We start from the raw sequence: 21,346 nt of genomic DNA, 5'->3' as shown, positions 1-21,346 counted from the left end.
GAAATTATCGGAATTCATATTGAAACGTCGAATTTTCCTATCCATGGGGATGGTATGGTGCCGAAAATCGCATGAATCGACTCCGTATCTTCCGGCATTCGACGAAGAAGTTGTTCGACAAAGTTGTCGGAGAAGTTTAAAGCCAAAACCGAACTCGGCAACTGGGACACGGCGAGCTCTTGCTCAACAGACCAATTAGTTCACATATAATATCCCATTACATACAGGGAACTTTGCCTCGCCGTCGTATAAGGGGGGGGGGGACCGTTATTGAGAAAGTAATGAAAGTAATTAATTAATGGTATTAGCTCTCACCCCCCTCCCCCTCCCACCCAACTTAACGCCCGTAAGTCCTTCCCCCCAGAGCTCGGGTCCTGATCCGAAAACTGTATTATTAGGGGATAAATAATCCCCCATAACAAGGGAACGCCTGTGTCCTACAATCGACCGACCTGAAAGTAATGTTCTCGGGGAAAACAATCGTCGGATATATACGTTACTTAGGGGTTGCGACAAATTTGAGTTTTGACCTTATTACTCGGGGGTCGTACGTACTTGTTTTTTGAACATGACTATTCTATAATATATTAAATTCGTTGTTATAGCATACTTTGTTAATATTATGTAATCGGTTGATGAATTATTTATTATTATCTATGTACGTGGTAACAATTGATGAAGTTTTGTGATCATGCGAAAATTCGAACTCGAGATTTTGACTGATTCGAACTCAGAGTTGATCACTGATCACGTTTTCATGATCTGGACAAACATGGGTGTGTGTCTGTGTCAGTGTATTTTGGGGATCTTTTGAACACTGTAAGTCTTATCAAACTGAAACTTAGTAACGGTTACTGAAATTCTTATCAATACGATGTAATTTTTTTTCAAATTTTTAAGTTCACTGGAAACGGTACCTCCCCTTATAGGTGTTTTTTTTTAAGTTTTTGAATTCAATTACGTCCAAAACAGTTAATTGAATCGGATTATTGCATGTAATAAAAACTATAAATTTTATACATCAATATTTTTACTTGAACCGGAAGTAGTACTTTTACTCTAGAGAATCGAGGATTTTTATGTTTTTCTCAGAAAACTTTTGGTTTATTCAACTGAAAGTTCATATCTACAAGTTTAGGCTTAATAACAAGTTATGTATAAAATTTGGTAAGCATTCGTCAACTGGAAGTGGCAGTTTACTCTTGTTCTATTTTTCTTCCACTATATTTTTCGACCCCTTAAACACGTGTACTGTTCACGAAAAAATTCAAGTATAATTTTTGAATCAATGTGATGAAAATAAAAATAAATCACTAAATTTAATAAATTGGAAGTGGGATTTTTCCTCTTCGAAAAGTCAAAAATGTTGTGACCCCGATTCTTTTCACACCCCTGAACGTATCAAGTTGAAAAATTATATTTGTATTCTTTATGTACTAACTGATAAGCTAATAAGGTTTTGGTCAGAATTCGAAAATCGGAACTAGTATTTTTTTAAGCTTTTAAATATTTCATTATTTTATTTTGTATTTGGGTATTTGTGATTCCAAATCGATCGTTTCTTATCAGAGTTTGCCAATTTTATGTGATCATTGCTGAAACGGTTCCTTAAAATTGGCAAAAAATTATCTTTACTGTTGTCACAAATCTTCTGTATTTATTGTATGTAAAATTTGTAAAAATTATGTACAAATCTAAAAATCCATAGATGTCTCAATGGATTAAATCTGTAATTAATTAATTAATTAATTAATATAATTATTATTTCGAGTTCTTCAGCTTGTGGAAATACAGTGATTTATGTAATAATAAAATGCTGTATTGTTTGTAATTAATTATCCAGGAAGGCACATTGGGGTCTTCCTGTCAAGCCTTCCTGGTATACATATATCTATGTAAAATAAAAATAAAATAATAAAATAAAATATCTGAATTATTTTTTTGATGAATATAGATTATCCAGATCGTTGGATAATTAACTCAAGTACTTGACGAAACATTGACACGGATATATTATGTACATAATTAGTATGAAGGATCAATAAGCCTGCTATATATCGATGGGGTGACAAAAACGCTTGCAGCGTAGCTTTGTTTTGGAGCCGCTCGAATTTTCTTGTCATAAATCAAGGCTTTCATCAGAATTTGTGTTTACGTAGGTATGTATGTATGTGTGTTTTTTAACGTGTCGCCCTCGAAAAAAAAAATAATGTAATATATTACAAATTAAATTTCCGCACAGAAAGAGTCATGTGTAAAAATGTCACCGGGAATTAATAAGCCGTCCGCGGCAAACGTGGGCTTTTGTTGCGGCTTTACCGTGGCCCTATATGTACATATTATATGTATGTATGTATCTACGTACGTATAAATATTGGCGGCTATGTTCAACGCGAGATAAAGGAGGGGTCGTAAACAATTCAAATTTTATTTGAAGTCAAAAAATAAATTAAATTCTAACGCAGTTTCGGCCTGGAAAGTGTTTGGGCTTACGTTGCAGTCGACTGTATTATATTAAATATATATTGTTGAAACTGAAAATTATATTAGTATTGTAAAAAAATGTGTATTCTTAAATTTCTGTGGAATATAAATATATACATACTTATGTATATATGTATGTAGATATTTTTTTCTTTTATATATTATTGTATGTACTCTACATATAAATGAATGTCTGTCTTTCTGTGTGTCTCCAATAGGCTCCTAAACCACTGAACCGATTACGACAGAACTTTTAGGATTTGTTGTATGTATGTCCGGTATGACCGGTGTGACGCTTTGGGGCAACCTGTTAGGTCACACTGGTCATTTTATTGTTGTTATTATTTTAAAATAATAAATTAACTGTGAAAAAAAAATCGGCCAAAAACGGGAAAAACGGGAATGGGTGTCAGTGTAACGCAATAATTTCAAATGTGTTCGCTGCATGCATTTTTCCCACAAATGGGAACGGGAACGGGAATTGCATACGCTATTGTGGTATTGCAACGCATGTCGGGTTCATCTAGTATATGTATGTATATATATTTATAATGTACATAAAATATATCTTATTTATATTTCGCAGATTCAAGCTTATAATCATCTCGAGTTTGCTGATATTATAAAATGCTACCCACTCTGTCATTATTTTTTTTTGTGTTATATTTTTTGACCATCGTGGCACTTTAGAAATTCCTGTAATGTCACAATGGTCTGTTTAGAATAAAATAAAATAAAAAAATTATATTAAGACTAGTGTTGTGCCCGATGAAATGGTTCGGTGATTATTGGTCACAAAGCGATCGCCCAAAAGTCACTAAAATCTCTGTAATGGAACATCTGGCAGCTGAAAAGTCCATCATACTAACGATAACTATCATACTAACGAGAACTTGAGTGCCAAATATTTCATATTCACGATTTTCATGGCAAAAATTGTCTTTTGGGCGATCGTGATGTGACTAATAATCCATTTACCCGATGAGATACCGACTCGGTGATTATTCCGCAAAAAGCGATCTCGCGCAAGTCACTACAATCTCGATCACTGAACATCTGCACAGAAAAACTTCATCGATCGATTATTAGTAGAGGTAGGATAGTCACAGTGCTATCCATTGTTCGGCAAACCTTTAACAATGCATTAACAACCTTTGAACAATACACGACACCCTCAGGCTCCAGTGACTAATTATTAGTCACAAAGCGCTCGCCCAAAAGTCACTAAAATCTCTATAACGGAAAACTGGCAGCCGAAAAGTCCATCATATTAACGATAACTATCATACTGTTGCGTAGGGGTGGGTGGAGGACCCAAATAAAAGGCAGATCAATTGATTATTAGTAGAGATAGGATAGTCACAGTGCTATCCATTGTTTGGCAAACCTTTAACAATGCATTAACAACCTTTGAACAATACACGGCACCCTCAGGCTCCAGTGACTAATTATTAGTCACAAAGCGCTCGCCCAAAAGTTACTAAAATCTCTATAACGGAAAACTGGCAGCCGAAAAGTCCATCATATTAACGATAACTATCATACTGTTGCGTAGGGGTGGGTGGAGGACCCAAATAAAAGGCCTAAGTCGCTTCACAGCATTTATTGGGTGATTAAATAGATACACGCACAGCCAGTGTTCCGTCCAGAATGCCTTGGAATGACCTAAGTATGTACATGCTTATAAAGGGCAGGTCGCTCATTGCATGTTCCTCGACACGTTTGTTTACCTATTGTTATAATGACGTACCAAATATGCATTCCCACGGTCTCGCGCTGTCAGTTCTGAGAAATCTAGCAGGAAGTGGCTGGGTGCCGTTACCGACCACTAAGTCCATTGTTAGCCGAAAGCACTTAAGCCTGGAGATAATCCTTGAAAACCAATTATAACGGTGGCTCCTTTAAGCATATGCTACAATATTATCGAGAACTCGAGTGCCAAATATTTCATATTCGCGATTTTCATAGCAAAAAATGTCTTTTGGACGATCGTGATGTGACTAATAATCCAATTACCATATTAAATTAACCTAAGTTTGTTATTCGTAATATTGATTTACATTAATATGCATGAAACCATACTCCAATGAGTTAAAATGGTTAGAATGAAATGATGACATAATTATAGGTTGAATTTAGATAAAGGTAGAGAGAGTGCGTTATATTAATGATAGATAGTTTGCGAAAGGGATTGTTTTTTGCCGTCGCTGTCAAAAGGTTGGGCGCCTCTGGTCCCGGCGGTGGCAAATGATTGATGGTCCGAATCAATACGGCTTTATTGTTTCCCCGTCGCAGGAATTTAAATTAGGCATCTATCATACTTTTGTTTTATGGCGTCGCGTCGGGACGCTTGCGAAACTCGCCTTTGGCGCCATTTTGTCACCGGGACGCCATTTTGTCACTTTCGCGGCATTTTTTTCCGCCACGGGATGGCTGCCGTCGCACAATGGCCGTAAATAATGACCGAAAATATTATGGGAGTGGAAAATAAAAAAAATATTAAATTATCGACGAAACCGTGGGTAGGTCAGTTTTAAAATATGTTTTAAAGTATAACAATTAATTAACGCGATTGTATAAAATAATATCGCGCTACGAAGGAATGTTTCATCGGTCGCATCGAATTTCGTATTAAAAATGTAAAATTTGCACGTGGTGGTTCAGCGGAGCGTACGGAACACAAGTTGTCCGTACGCCGTCTGCTCGAACTCTGTCGACCGTCGCGTATTTCCGCTTGGGCCGACACTAATGCCAACTCGTCAATAATGCCAATCGACAATCAGTTAATAAGACTGTTTGCCACACGTCATTACAAAAGTCGGAACATAGTCCCACATAGGAAAACTGTTGAACAATACAGTTATTCTACAGAGTTACAGCATTACTGACGAGTCGTTTACAATAAATCATAGCTCTTCAAATAATTAAATAGAGGGTGAATAATGAAACCTTTGCCTCATCCAGTGTGAGGATAAAATCAATTTATTGGTTCAGTAATATTTCAACTTATAGATATACCTCTGGTGAATGTTGTTTCTATTTACATTAAAATTTTTGAAATCTCCTTTGAAGCTGTGAATAAGCATTACAAGATAAGTTTACTTTAAAGAAGAGAGAGTGGACTGTATATGGTTTAAAACTTAAGCATTCCTCATCTTGATGTTAACTTAGACAATACAATGTTGACACTATTACAGTAGTCAATACAGATCAGCTATTACCGATCAACTTAACTTGATTAGTGAGTGTAATGCTCCTAAGTTAACTTGATTTCATCAATAAGTAACACAAACATTGCTAAATTAAAAGTAAATTGGAAATTCATTCATTCATTCCTACAAGCAGGAAATGAAAGTGAACTATGATTATAGATGTCTCTACGTTAAACATTGAAATGTTCAGTATTATAATATTTACTTATTCTATGATTCACATAAATACTATAAACAGTAAGAGTTAACTTATGTTTTCATAACAAGAAACATAAGACCTGCGGATGACTCCCGGCAAGTTATAATTAAGTAGACATGAAATAATTTAAGATGCTCCATTAAGTGTGGCTTGGAGACTAACATTAACAAATCATGAATCTAATTTTAACTGTCAAATTTGAACAGTTTATTTTAAATTTTTAAATTTAAATTTTTATTTTAAACTCGGATATAATCCTTCCGAGTGATGACATGAGACAAGTCTTATATTATAAAGACAAAATGATTAGATTAAATTCGGAGATATATACTGCCGAATGTTAAAATGAAAATAGCTTAAATTATACACACAACACAATTAAAGTGAATTACGGAGTACTACTATTAACATTGAATGATTTAAACTCATGATTACATCTAATAAATAATATGAGTTAGGGGTAGTGTCTTCGGGTTAAACTAAGCTACCGAAGTTGACGGAATTGAAGCTGCTGTTTCTCCTCCCTCTTGCTGATCTTCCTTCCTGTCAAGTGGTCCTTGTGGTAGAATCGGCAATGGCGCTACTAGATGACTGGACCGACGAAACTCTCCGCTGGCAGTAAAGACGTCGACGACTCGAACTCTGCCATCTGGTCCGGGATACAATTTAGTGACTCGACCCAAGACCCATCGGGTTGGCAGCATGTGTTCCTCCTTTAACAGGACCATTTGACCCACACTCCGATTGTTGCTCGAGTCCTTCTTCCATTTGTGTCGTAACTGCAAAGAATGTAAATATTCCGCCGACCAACGTTTCCAAAATGCTGCTGTGGTCAATTGTATCTGAAGCAGATTGGCATGGACATTAGTGTTATATTTAACCTCCATTGGAAGAGCGAGTAAGGATCTGCCAATTAAGAAATGTCCAGGTGTGAGGGGTAAAAGGTCTAGTGGATCCGAAGACAAGGGACTAAGAGGACGGGAATTCATGCAAGCTTCTATTTGAGTCAATACCGTACAAAATGATTCGAAATTTAAGGTGGTGGCCTTTAACACCTTGTTTAAATGAATCTTCATGGATTTAACCGCTGCTTCCCACAGCCCTCCCATGTGAGGCGCCCTTGGCGGGTTAAACTTCCAACGAATCCCTTCGGAGGCTACATACCGTAGTAGCTTCTCCTCATGAGGACGTTCGTAAATTAATTTTACTAAATTAACGAGTTCACGACTTGCACCGACAAAATTAGTAGCATTGTCGGAATATATCGTATTGGGCCTGCCACGTCTGGCTACGAATCTTCTTAAACAATTTAAGAAATTTGAACTCGTTAAGTCTCCGACAAGTTCCAAGTGAACTGCCTTACTGGAAAAACACACAAAGACACAAACGTAACCCTCAATTATCTTAGAATTCTTATTGCAACCACTCTTCACAGGAAAAGGTCCTGCGAAGTCTATCCCCACATGACTGAAAGGAAAATTCGCAGTGGTACGTTCAAGCGGGAGCAATCCCATTAATCTATTGTGTGACAGTGGTTTATTTCTGAAACAAATGACACATGAACGCACCACTCCTTTGACAGTATTATGTCCGGCCAATGGCCAATAGGTCTGCCGCAATAACGACAGTAAGGCTTGAGTACCCAAGTGAATATATTTCAAGTGCGCATCTCGGACAATCATGTGTGTAAGTTTATGCTTATTTGACAAGATAATGGGTGACGTTGATAGAGTTGTTCCCAGAGGAAGTCTACTTCCAACACAAATTAAATTCTCATGGAATAGAGGGGACAATTTAGCTAATTTACTGCTACTGGGAATTGGATGTCCCTTGCTCAGCAAACGATATTCCAATGGAAATGATTCCATTTGCGATAACCTTATCAAATTATTTAAAGCATCTTTTAATTCGAAAGCGGACGGTTCGTTATTTTCTTTAACGTTTAATTGTTTATTCCTTAGTGGCCGACGAACATATGATAAAACTCGAAGGAGTCTTGGAAGATGAGAATATTTATCTATCTAATTATTTTCCCTCACAAGGGTAGCGTTAGTGACTACCCTTCTCTCTGGAAGATCTATTGTGATCTCAGGAGGTCTTCGAGGCCATCGTGATTCATCTAATTTCAACCAACTAGGGCCGTCCCACCATAACGAATTATGATTTAATTGTACATTTTTATTTTTCTCTGCTATTTGAATCTGTCGGTACATCTGCTTAATATCCGCAGTAATCACGTATTTATGGAGTCGAAAGTTGAGTAGTAAACTTAACAAATCTGATTGGACACTAGGTCCCACCATCAAAATATTATTTAGTGAGATATTGGACGTTGTCTTTGCGGACGCATCAAAAACTACACGATATTTAGTGGTAAGGCTAGACTCCTTAACTACGACGTGATGAGGTGAATAACAATGAACCTCATGTGCCTCCGGAGGTTCACACTCTGACATATGTCCTGAATTTATATACTCTTCTAAAACTTTATTGTATTCCATTTTTAAATTATTATTGGCTAAAAAACGTCTTTCCAAAGTTTTGTGTCTTTTCTCCGCAATGTGCAATGAACTTCCTAATACTACCGGGGAATTTTTATATGGTAAAGCTACACAAAATCTACCGTTTTTATCTCGTGATGTGTGTGCTTGGAAATGTTCCTCACATCTTTTCTCCTCAAGAGATTGATGTTTTACCATAGGAACCTGGTCTATCATCCAAAAGTTTTGAATGTGACTGTCTAATTGACTTAAGCCTATGTGGCTCTTCCCTGGAGCATTATTTACTTCGGGATATGGACCAACTATTGTCCATCCGAATTCGGTATCCTTTAAGATAGGCATACCTTTTCCTAACTGGATGGTTCCTGCTTTCATAGCATGAACGCAAATCTCGGCGCCGAGCAATAAATCGATTGGCGTCGGTTTATTCCAAAGGGGATCTGATAACTTGATTCCCGCTGGTATTGAAATTAACTGTTGATCCAGTTTCACAGTTGGAATTTCGCCAGTAATTTCTGGTAATACCAAACACAACACTTTGGTTGAGTAATTAGTGGTTGAAGACCTTATGGTCACCTTGGTGATGTGACGAATGCTACTTTCTTGATTAGCGATACCTACAATTTTTTGAGAGATTTTCTCTAACTTGAAGTTATTCTTCTTAGCGAAAGATGTGGTAACATAGTTGACTTGTGAGCCGGAATCTAATAATGTGCGACCCTTAACGACCGTTCCATTGGACGTTATAATGTCTACTTGTACCGTGGGTAAAATTATCTCCCTTTGAGAGAAATAAGTAGAATGAGCATTAATTGACTTCCTTCCCGTATTATTTGAACTAAATGTATCGTCCTGATGCAACAAAGTATGATGGTTTTGTTTGCACCTTAAGCAATTATAGTTAGACTTGCAATTTGTTATCTTATGCGATGAATTTAAACATTTAAAACACATGTTATTAGATTTAACGAATTCATTTCTTTCCATACTGGATTTTGCTTTGAATTTATCACATTTGCCTATGAAATGATTATTCCGACAAAATGCACATGCGTTTACCTTACTTGATGGGTTTTTATTCGCGACATGAGTTCTCCTGATTCGTTGACGGTTATGAGGGAATTCTTTCACCGTAATTACCGATGCAGTAGATTGTAATACGTTACATCTATTCTGCAGAAACGTTTCTAACTTCTCGTACGGTGGCATTTCTCTGTCAACCAGAGATGTTTCCCAGTCCTTTAATAAACTAAATGGTAATTTCCTTAGAACTAAACATGTTACCCATGGATCTAAAATTTCTCTCGCGTAACCCAACGATTCAATGTTTTTAATACACACTGTTACCTGATTCAATAGATTTCTCAATTCGATATGTGATTCTCTTGTGATTAATTTTAAGTCACAAAGTGAGTTAATCCTAGTTTTGAGATTAAGTCTTGGTAAATTATATTGCTTGTCTAAAATACTCCAAGCTATTTCGTAATTGTCTGAGCTAATATCTAAACCTGATACAGCTGCCAAAGCGGGACCGCGTAATGATTGATGCAAATATTGCAATTTCGTGACATTCGAATATTCCGTTTTGTTTCCTATTATATTCTTAAAAGCTTGTTGAAACGATTGCCATTCAGATGGATCTCCCTGAAATGTGGGAATGGTTAACGTCGGTAACTTATCTCTAGCAAATTTAATTGTTGCTTGCTCTACCTTTAGTTTACTATCTTGAAAGGATTGGCAATCTAATGCTGCTTTAAGATTTTTAGCGATACCTACAATTTTTTGAGAGATTTTCTCTAATTTGAAGTTATTCTTCTTAGCGAAAGATGTGGTAACATAGTTGACTTGTGAGCCGGAATCTAATAATGTGCGACCCTTAACGACCGTTCCATTGGACGTTATAATGTCTACTTGTACCGTGGGTAAAATTATCTCCCTTTGAGAGAAATAAGTAGAATGAGCATTAATTGACTTCCTTCCCGTATTATTGGAACTAAATGTATCGTCCTGATGCAACAAAGTGTGATGGTTTTGTTTGCACCTTAAGCAATTATAGTTAGACTTGCAATTTGTTATCTTATGCGATGAATTTAAACATTTAAAACACATGTTATTAGATTTAACGAATTCATTTCTTTCCATACTGGATTTTGCTTTGAATTTATCACATTTGCCTATGAAATGATTATTTCGACAGAATGCGCATGCGTTTACCTTACTTGATGGGTTTTTGTTCGCGACATGAGTTCTCATGATTCTTTGACGACTATGAGGGAATTCCTTCACCGTAGTTACAGATGCAGTAGATTGTAATACATTACATCTATTCTGCAAGAATGTCTCTAAACTTTCATATGGTGGCATTTCTCTGCTAACCAGCGATATTTCCCAGTCTCTTACTATATTAAAAGGTAATTTCCTTAGAACTAAACATGTTACCCATGGATCTAAAATTTCTCTCGCGTAACCCAACGATTCAATGTTTTTAATACACACTGTTACCTGATTCAATAGATTTCTCAATTCGATATGTGATTCTCTTGTGATTAATTTTAAGTCACAAAGTGAATTAATCCTAGTTTTGAGATTAAGTCTTGGTAAATTATATTGCTTGTCTAAAATACTCCAAGCTATTTCGTAATTGTCTGAGCTAATATCTAAACCTGATACAGCTGCCAAAGCGGGACCGATTAAGGATTGATGCAAATATTGCAATTTCGTGACATTCGAATATTCCGTTTTGTTTCCTATTATATTCTTAAAAGCTTGTTGAAACGATTGCCATTCAGATGGATCTCCCTGAAATGTGGGAATGGTTAACGTCGGTAACTTATCTCTAGCAAATTTAATTGTTGCTTGCTCTACCTTCAGTTTACAATCTTGAATGGATTGTCTCTCTAATGCTGCTTTAAGATTTTGAATTGTCATTGTGATTATGTAGAACTCTTCGTCTATTTGATCCGCCTGCTCTATATCTGTGATGTTGTCTAAATACTCATAATGGAGTTTTTGGAGATAGTCGTATGCTTTTTCAATAAATTGATACTGTCCTTCATTTATTTCGGAGATTCTGTCTATTTTCTCCTGTAGTCTTTTAAACGCGCCCGAATACCTTAATTCTATTGACGTCATTGTAACTTCTACTTTATTTTCTTTCGCTAATGTTTTTATCGATTGAGTCTGACTTCGAGTCTGATGTATTCTAGAGCTTGACCTGTCTCTAATAGGTTCTACGTCCCTAGTTGGATTTCGACCTTTATGCGACTGGGAAGTCGAAGCTTCTATTACCTCGTTTTCAGCACTTGACATTTGTTTCAGAAAGTTGCACTATTTCGTCTCATAAATACAGTTATTCTCTACTATAGCTGTCAATTGAACTATTCGTAGAGATAAGGTAATAATATTCAATGATTAACCGTGAATCTTAATATTCTACTTTAACTATTATCACCAGAATCTATCCAACATATTTTGGAAGAAATAACAACCCTAAATTGGTGGGTGCTTGATTTAAACCACTTTGGGGCTACAAGTCTTGTGATTTATTTTAAATCACCACTGTTTCATCACACATTATGAAACAAAGAGATCTACCGATGTATGAATATGCCGGTATGTACTTGATTTAATCCACTTTGGGGCTACAAGTGTAATTCCACATTTATTGTGGAAGGGGGAGGGGGGGGGAGGGTGTTTCTACACACATTAAGAAACAAAGATCTACCGATATGAATATACCGGTATGTACTTGGTTTAAGCCACTTTGGGGCTACAAGTATAATTCCACATTTATCGTGGAAGGGGGGGGGGGGGGAGGGTGTTTCTACACACATTAAGAAACAAAGATCTACCGATATGAATATACCGGTATGTACTTGGTTTAAGCCACTTTGGGGCTACAAGTATAATTCCCCACGTGCTTTGCTAATTTTACACTACATCTGATTTTACACTTTTAATACGAAATTCGATGCGACCGATGAAACATTCCTTCGTAGCGCGATATTATTTTATACAATCGCGTTAATTAATTGTTATACTTTAAAACATATTTTAAAAACTGACCTACCCACATGATTGCCTTTTGAACAGATTGCCTGAGATTGAATACATTCACTTACTTGAATATCCTTTACGATGTTTATGTGATCGTTCCGATAATTTTGGATTACCTCTGTGTCCCATGCGTCTTTGTAGGTTATGTTTTTATTTATATATTTTCTGCGTCAATCACGCGGTCATGTACCTCTGTACATCAATCAATATATTGCTGAAATAGAAGCAAACATGTTATTAGTATTGGAAAGGTATGGATAGTAACAAAGGAACGATACCGATTTCTTAATTGACATCCATTTTTTCTCGACCACGTTTTTTCCTATTGGTTTGTCCGTTTGGTGTTGTGGCCTAGGTTACTGGTATCCGGTTCGAAGGACCATCATGGAAAAGACTTCGATAATGGTTTGATGTAGTTTATTGAAATGTAAAATTTGCACGTGGTGGTTCAGCGGAGCGTACGGAACACAAGTTGTCCGAACGCCGTCTACTCGATGACTCTGTCGACCGTCGCGTATTTCCGCTTGGGCCGACACTAATGCCAACTCGTCAATAATGCCAATCGACAATCAGTTAATAAGACTGTTTGCCACACGTCATTACAAAAGTCGGAACATAGTCCCACATAGGAAAACTGTTGAACAATACAGTTATTCTACAGAGTTACAGCATTACTGACGAGTCGTTTACAATAAATCATAGCTCTTAAAATAATTAAATAGAGGGTGAATAATGAAACCTTTGCCTCATCCAGTGTGAGGATAAAATCAATTTATTGGTTCAGTAATATTTCAACTTATAGGTATACCTCTGGTGAATGTTGTTTCTATTTACATTAAAATTTTTGAAATCTCCTTTGAAGCTGTGAATAAGCATTACAAGATAAGTTTACTTTAAAGAAGAGAGAGTGGACTGTATATGGTTTAAAACTTAAGCATTCCTCATCTTGATGTTAACTTAGACAATACAATGTTGACACTGTTACAGTTGTCAAGACAGATCAGCTATTACCGATCAACTAAACTTGATTAATGAGTGTAATGCTCCTAAGTTAACTTGATTTCATCAACAAGTAGCACAAACATTGCTAAATTAAAAGTAAATTGGAAAGTCATTCATTCATTCCTACAAGCAGGAAATGAAGGCGAACTATGATTATAGATGTCTCTACGTTAAACATCGAAATGTTCAGTATTATAATATTTACTTATTCTATGATTCACATAAATACTATAAACAGTAAGAGTTAACTTATGTTTTCATAACAAGAAACATAAGACCTGCGGATGACTCCCGGCAGGTTATAATTAAGTAGACATGAAATAATTTAAGATGCTCCATTAAGTGTGGCTTGGAGACTAACATTAACAAATCATGAATCTAATTTTAACTGTCAAATTTGAACAGTTTATTTTAAACTCGGATATAATCCTTCCGAGTGATGACATGAGACAAGTCTTATATTATAAAGACAAAATGATTAGATTAAATTCGGAGATATATACTGCCGAATGTTAAAATGAAAATAGCTTAAATTATACACACAACACAATTAAAGTGAATTACGGAGTACTACTATTAACATTGAATGATTTAAACTCATGATTACATCTAATAAGTAATATGAGTTGGGGGTAGTGTCTTCGGGTTAAACTAAGCTACCGAAGTTGACGGAATTGAAGCTGCTGTTTCTCCTCCCTCTTGCTGATCTTCCTTCCTGTCAAGTGGTCCTTGTGGTAGAATCGGCAATGGCGCCACTAGATGACTGGACCGACGAAACTCTCCGCTGGCAGTAAAGACGTCGACGACTCGAACTCTGCCATCTGGTCCGGGATACAATTTAGTGACTCGACCCAAGACCCATCGGGTTGGCAGCATGTGTTCCTCCTTTAACAGGACCATTTGACCCACACTCAGATTGTTGCTCGAGTCCTTCTTCCATTTGTGTCGTAACTGCAAAGAATGTAAATATTCCGCCGACCAACGTTTCCAAAATGCTGCTGTGGTCAATTGTATCTGAAGCAGATTGGCATGGACATTAGTGTTATATTTAACCTCCATTGGAAGAGCGAGTAAGGATCTGCCAATTAAGAAATGTCCAGGTGTGAGGGGTAAAAGGTCTAGTGGATCCGAAGACAAGGGACTAAGAGGACGGGAATTCATGCAAGCTTCTATTTGAGTCAATACCGTACAAAATGATTCGAAATTTAAGGTGGTGGCCTTTAACACCTTGTTTAAATGAATCTTCATGGATTTAACCGCTGCTTCCCACAGCCCTCCCATGTGAGGCGCCCTTGGCGGGTTAAACTTCCAACGAATCCCTTCGGAGGCTACATACCGTAGTAGCTTCTCCTCATGAGGACGTTCGTAAATTAATTTTACTAAATTAACGAGTTCACGACTTGCACCGACAAAATTAGTAGCATTGTCGGAATATATCGTATTGGGCCTGCCACGTCTGGCTACGAATCTTCTTAAACAATTTAAGAAATTTGAACTCGTTAAGTCTCCGACAAGTTCCAAGTGAACTGCCTTACTGGAAAAACACACAAAGACACAAACGTAACCCTTAATTATCTTAGAATTCTTATTGCAACCACTCTTCACAGGAAAAGGTCCTGCGAAATCTATCCCCACATGACTGAAAGGAAAATTCGCAGTGGTACGTTCAAGCGGGAGTAATCCCATTAATCTATTGTGTGACAGTGGTTTATTTCTGAAACAAATGACACATGAACGCACCACTCCTTTGACAGTATTATGTCCGGCCAATGGCCAATAGGTCTGCCGCAATAACGACAGTAAGGCTTGAGTACCCAAGTGAATATATTTCAAGTGCGCATCTCGGACAATCATGTGTGTAAGTTTATGCTTATTTGACAAGATAATGGGTGACGTTGATAGAGTTGTTCCCAGAGGAAGTCTACTTCCAACACAAATTAAATTCTCGTGGAATAGAGGGGACAATTTAGCTAATTTACTGCTACTGGGAATTGGATGTCCCTTGCTCAGCAAACGATATTCCAATGGAAATGATTCCATTTGCGATAACCTTATCAAATTATTTAAAGCATCTTTTAATTCTAAAGCGGACGGTTCGTTATTTTCTTTAACGTTTAATTGTTTATTCCTTAGTGGCCGACGAACATATGATAAAACTCGAAGGAGTCTTGGAAGATGAGAATGTTTATCTATCCAATTATTTTCCCTCACAAGGGTAGCGTTAGTGACTACCCTTCTCTCTGGAAGATCTATTGTGATCTCAGGAGGTCTTCGAGGCCATCGTGATTCGTCTAATTTCAACCAACTAGGGCCGTCCCACCATAACGAATTATGATTTAATTCTGATGGTTGAGTCCCTCGAGAAATTAAATCTGCTGGATTGTCTGTAGAGGAGACATGGTACCACTCAATGGGTTGAGATATTGATTGGATTTCGGCCACTCGATTGGCAACGAAGGTGGTCCATTTACATGACTCTCCTCTAATCCAATGCAATGCGACGGTTGAATCCGTCCAATAATATTTTTCATTAATATGAATTGTTAATTGGTCTATTGTTGACTTCATTAACTTTGATAATAACATAGCGGAGCACAGCTCTAAACGCGGAATAGTTACAAAACTGAGCGGAGCGACTCTCGAACGAGAACACACAAGATGACATTTGGAATTTCCCAATTGATCAGTACATTTTACATAAATACAAGCACCATAAGCTTTCTCGGATGCGTCACAAAATCCGTGTGCCTGTATATTAATGACATTATTTAGTATTATCAATCTAGGAATTTTATAAAGTTTCATGACTGTATTGGATAATTGACAATCTTTCCATTTTTTGAAGATTGTCTGAGGAATGAATTCATCCCAACCAATGGTTTGTTGCCAGACAGATTGCATTAATATCTTATAATTAATTAACAATGGAGATAATAGTCCTAATGGGTCGAAGATCTGACTAATTACTGATAAAAAGTTTCTTTTTGTTATATTTTCAGTCTCGACTTCGGTTTGAACCTTAAATACAAAAACGTCTTCCCGCGGTTTCCAAAATAAACCTAAAGTTTTGTGTGATTCGTTAGAGAAGTTAAAATCTGAACAATCGTCAGCTTTAACATCCGTGATTATATCGGAGTTGTTCGATGTCCATTTGCTTAAGGGCATACCGGCTGATAATAATATGGTTTCCAGTTGAACCTTTAATAATTTACCAGCTTCAATAGTATTAGTTCCCGTGAGCAAATCATCAACATAAAAATCACGTTCGATCACTTTACTAGCGATGGGATATTTGTTTCTATTCTCCTCTGCTAACTGATTTAGACATCTAGTAGCTAAAAATGGGGCTGAAGCAGTTCCGAATGTTACTGTATTAAGCTTGTAATGCTTGAATTTACTCTGGGGATCTGTTCGCCAAATGATTCGTTGTACATTTTTATTTTTCTCTGCTATTTGAATCTGTCGGTACATCTGCTTAATATCCGCAGTAATCACGTATTTATGGAGTCGAAAGTTGAGTAGTAAACTTAACAAATCTGATTGGACACTAGGTCCCACCATCAAAATATTATTTAGTGAGATATTGGACGTTGTCTTTGCGGACGCATCAAAAACTACACGATATTTAGTGGTAAGGCTAGACTCCTTAACCACGACGTGATGAGGTAAATAACAATGAACCTCATGTGCCTCCGGGGGTTCACACTCTGACATATGTCCTAAATTTATGTACTCTTCTAAAACTTTATTGTATTCCATTTTTAAATTATTATTGGCTAAAAAACGTCTTTCCAAAGTTTTGTGTCTTTTCTCCGCAATGTGCAATGAACTTCCTAATACTACCGGGGAATTTTTATATGGTAAAGCTACACAAAATCTACCGTTTTTATCTCGTGATGTGTGTGCTTGGAAATGTTCCTCACATCTTTTCTCCTCAAGAGATTGATGTTTTACCATAGGAACCTGGTCGATCATCCAAAAGTTTTGAATGTGACTGTCTAATTGACTTAAGCCTATGTGGCTCTTCCCTGGAGCATTATTTACTTCGGGATATGGACCAACTATTGTCCATCCGAATTCGGTATCCTTTAAGATAGGCATACCTTTTCCTAACTGGATGGTTCCTGCTTTCATAGCATGAACGCAAATCTCGGCGCCGAGCAATAAATCGATTGGCGTCGGTTTATTCCAAAGGGGATCTGATAACTTGATTCCCGCTGGTATTGAAATTAACTGTTGATCCAGTTTCACAGTTGGAATTTCGCCAGTAATTTCTGGTAATACCAAACACAACACTTTGGTTGAGTAATTAGTGGTTGAAGACCTTATGGTCACCTTGGTGATGTGACGAATGCTACTTTCTTGATTAGCGATACCTACAATTTTTTGAGAGATTTTCTCTAATTTGAAGTTATTCTTCTTAGCGAAAGATGTGGTAACATAGTTGACTTGTGAGCCGGAATCTAATAATGTGCGACCCTTAACGACCGTTCCATTGGACGTTATAATGTCTACTTGTACCGTGGGTAAAATTATCTCCCTTTGAGAGAAATAAGTAGAATGAGCATTAATTGACTTCCTTCCCGTATTATTGGAACTAAATGTATCGTCCTGATGCAACAAAGTGTGATGGTTTTGTTTGCACCTTAAGCAATTATAGTTAGACTTGCAATTTGTTATCTTATGCGATGAATTTAAACATTTAAAACACATGTTATTAGATTTAACGAATTCATTTCTTTCCATACTGGATTTTGCTTTGAATTTATCACATTTGCCTATGAAATGATTATTTCGACAGAATGCGCATGCGTTTACCTTACTTGATGGGTTTTTGTTCGCGACATGAGTTCTCATGATTCTTTGACGACTATGAGGGAATTCCTTCACCGTAGTTACAGATGCAGTAGATTGTAATACATTACATCTATTCTGCAAGAATGTCTCTAAACTTTCATATGGTGGCATTTCTCTGCTAACCAGCGATATTTCCCAGTCTCTTACTATATTAAAAGGTAATTTCCTTAGAACTAAACATGTTACCCATGGATCTAAAATTTCTCTCGCGTAACCCAACGATTCAATGTTTTTAATACACACTGTTACCTGATTCAATAGATTTCTCAATTCGATATGTGATTCTCTTGTGATTAATTTTAAGTCACAAAGTGAATTAATCCTAGTTTTGAGATTAAGTCTTGGTAAATTATATTGCTTGTCTAAAATACTCCAAGCTATTTCGTAATTGTCTGAGCTAATATCTAAACCTGATACAGCTGCCAAAGCGGGACCGATTAAGGATTGATGCAAATATTGCAATTTCGTGACATTCGAATATTCCGTTTTGTTTCCTATTATATTCTTAAAAGCTTGTTGAAACGATTGCCATTCAGATGGATCTCCCTGAAATGTGGGAATGGTTAACGTCGGTAACTTATCTCTAGCAAATTTAATTGTTGCTTGCTCTACCTTCAGTTTACAATCTTGAATGGATTGTCTCTCTAATGCTGCTTTAAGATTTTGAATTGTCATTGTGATTATGTAGAACTCTTCGTCTATTTGATCCGCCTGCTCTATATCTGTGATGTTGTCTAAATACTCATAATGGAGTTTTTGGAGATAGTCGTATGCTTTTTCAATAAATTGATACTGTCCTTCATTTATTTCGGAGATTCTGTCTATTTTCTCCTGTAGTCTTTTAAACGCGCCCGAATACCTTAATTCTATTGACGTCATTGTAACTTCTACTTTATTTTCTTTCGCTAATGTTTTTATCGATTGAGTCTGACTTCGAGTCTGATGTATTCTAGAGCTTGACCTGTCTCTAATAGGTTCTACGTCCCTAGTTGGATTTCGACCTTTATGCGACTGGGAAGTCGAAGCTTCTATTACCTCGTTTTCAGCACTTGACATTTGTTTCAGAAAGTTGCACTATTTCGTCTCATAAATACAGTTATTCTCTACTATAGCTGTCAATTGAACTATTCGTAGAGATAAGGTAATAATATTCAATGATTAACCGTGAATCTTAATATTCTACTTTAACTATTATCACCAGAATCTATCCAACATATTTTGGAAGAAATAACAACCCTAAATTGGTGGGTGCTTGATTTAAACCACTTTGGGGCTACAAGTCTTGTGATTTATTTTAAATCACCACTGTTTCATCACACATTATGAAACAAAGAGATCTACCGATGTATGAATATGCCGGTATGTACTTGATTTAATCCACTTTGGGGCTACAAGTGTAATTCCACATTTATTGTGGAAGGGGGAGGGGGGGGGAGGGTGTTTCTACACACATTAAGAAACAAAGATCTACCGATATGAATATACCGGTATGTACTTGGTTTAAGCCACTTTGGGGCTACAAGTATAATTCCACATTTATCGTGGAAGGGGGGGGGGGGGGGAGGGTGTTTCTACACACATTAAGAAACAAAGATCTACCGATATGAATATACCGGTATGTACTTGGTTTAAGCCACTTTGGGGCTACAAGTATAATTCCCCACGTGCTTTGCTAATTTTACACTACATCTGATTTTACACTTTTAATACGAAATTCGATGCGACCGATGAAACATTCCTTCGTAGCGCGATATTATTTTATACAATCGCGTTAATTAATTGTTATACTTTAAAACATATTTTAAAAACTGACCTACCCACATGATTGCCTTTTGAACAGATTGCCTGAGATTGAATACATTCACTTACTTGAATATCCTTTACGATGTTTATGTGATCGTTCCGATAATTTTGGATTACCTCTGTGTCCCATGCGTCTTTGTAGGTTATGTTTTTATTTATATATTTTCTGCGTCAATCACGCGGTCATGTACCTCTGTACATCAATCAATATATTGCTGAAATAGAAGCAAACATGTTATTAGTATTGGAAAGGTATGGATAGTAACAAAGGAACGATACCGATTTCTTAATTGACATCCATTTTTTCTCGACCACGTTTTTTCCTATTGGTTTGTCCGTTTGGTGTTGTGGCCTAGGTTACTGGTGTCCGGTTCGAAGTGACCATCATGGAAAAGACTTCGATAATGGTTTGATGTAGTTTATTGAAATGTAAAATTTGCACGTGGTGGTTCAGCGGAGCGTACGGAACACAAGTTGTCCGTACGCCGTCTGCTCGAACTCTGTCGACCGTCGCGTATTTCCGCTTGGGCCGACACGTGCAAATTTTACATTTCAATAAACTACATCAAACCATTATCGAAGTTTTTTCCATGATGGTCACTTCGAACCGGACACCAGTAACCTAGGCCACAACACCAAACGGACAAACCAATAGGAAAAAACGTGGTCGAGAAAAAATGGATGTCAATTAAGAAATCGGTATCGTTCCTTTGTTACTATCCATACCTTTCCAATACTAATAACATGTTTGCTTCTATTTCAGCAATATATTGATTGATGTACAGAGGTACATGACCGCGTGATTGACGCAGAAAATATATAAATAAAAACATAACCTACAAAGACGCATGGGACACAGAGGTAATCCAAAATTATCGGAACGATCACATAAACATCGTAAAGGATATTCAAGTAAGTGAATGTATTCAATCTCAGGCAATCTGTTCAAAAGGCAATCATGTGGGTAGGTCAGTTTTAAAATATGTTTTAAAGTATAACAATTAATTAACGCGATTGTATAAAATAATATCGCGCTACGAAGGAATGTTTCATCGGTCGCATCGAATTTCGTATTAAAAGTGTAAAATCAGATGTAGTGTAAAATTAGCAAAGCACGTGGAGAATTATACTTGTAGCCCCAAAGTGGATTAAATCAAGTACATACCGGTATATTCATATCGGTAGATCTTTGTTTCTTAATGTGTGTAGAAACACCCTCCCCCCCCCCCCCC

The 21,346-nt window shown here is 36.8% G+C and overlaps 1 protein-coding gene across 2 annotated transcripts; it reads right to left on the bottom strand.

Moving 5' to 3' along the window:
• Positions 1-5,444: 5,444 nt before the first annotated feature.
• On the bottom strand, positions 5,445-20,610 carry LOC143911997 (uncharacterized). Of its 2 annotated transcripts, XM_077431102.1 has the most exons (3): positions 19,618-20,610; positions 11,262-12,320; positions 5,445-10,106 (listed from the first exon to the last, which is right to left on the bottom strand). In XM_077431102.1, exons 2-3 carry the CDS (start codon positions 11,703-11,705, stop codon positions 7,917-7,919), a joined length of 2,634 nt encoding a protein of 877 aa, XP_077287228.1. In that variant the 5' UTR covers positions 11,706-12,320; positions 19,618-20,610; the 3' UTR covers positions 5,445-7,916. The 2 variants fall into 2 exon arrangements, with proteins under 2 accessions (XP_077287228.1, XP_077287229.1); XM_077431103.1 differs by lacking the exon at positions 19,618-20,610 and having other exon boundaries at positions 7,917-9,904; positions 11,060-12,041.
• Positions 20,611-21,346: the final 736 nt, after the last annotated feature.

The sequence above is a fragment of the Arctopsyche grandis genome, chromosome 5 (genome assembly GCF_051622035.1).
Source record: "Arctopsyche grandis isolate Sample6627 chromosome 5, ASM5162203v2, whole genome shotgun sequence".
NCBI classification, from domain to species: domain Eukaryota; kingdom Metazoa; phylum Arthropoda; class Insecta; order Trichoptera; family Hydropsychidae; genus Arctopsyche; species Arctopsyche grandis.
The sequence above is the reverse complement of the archived record's forward strand: the minus strand, read 5'-3'. Positions and strand labels throughout refer to the sequence as shown.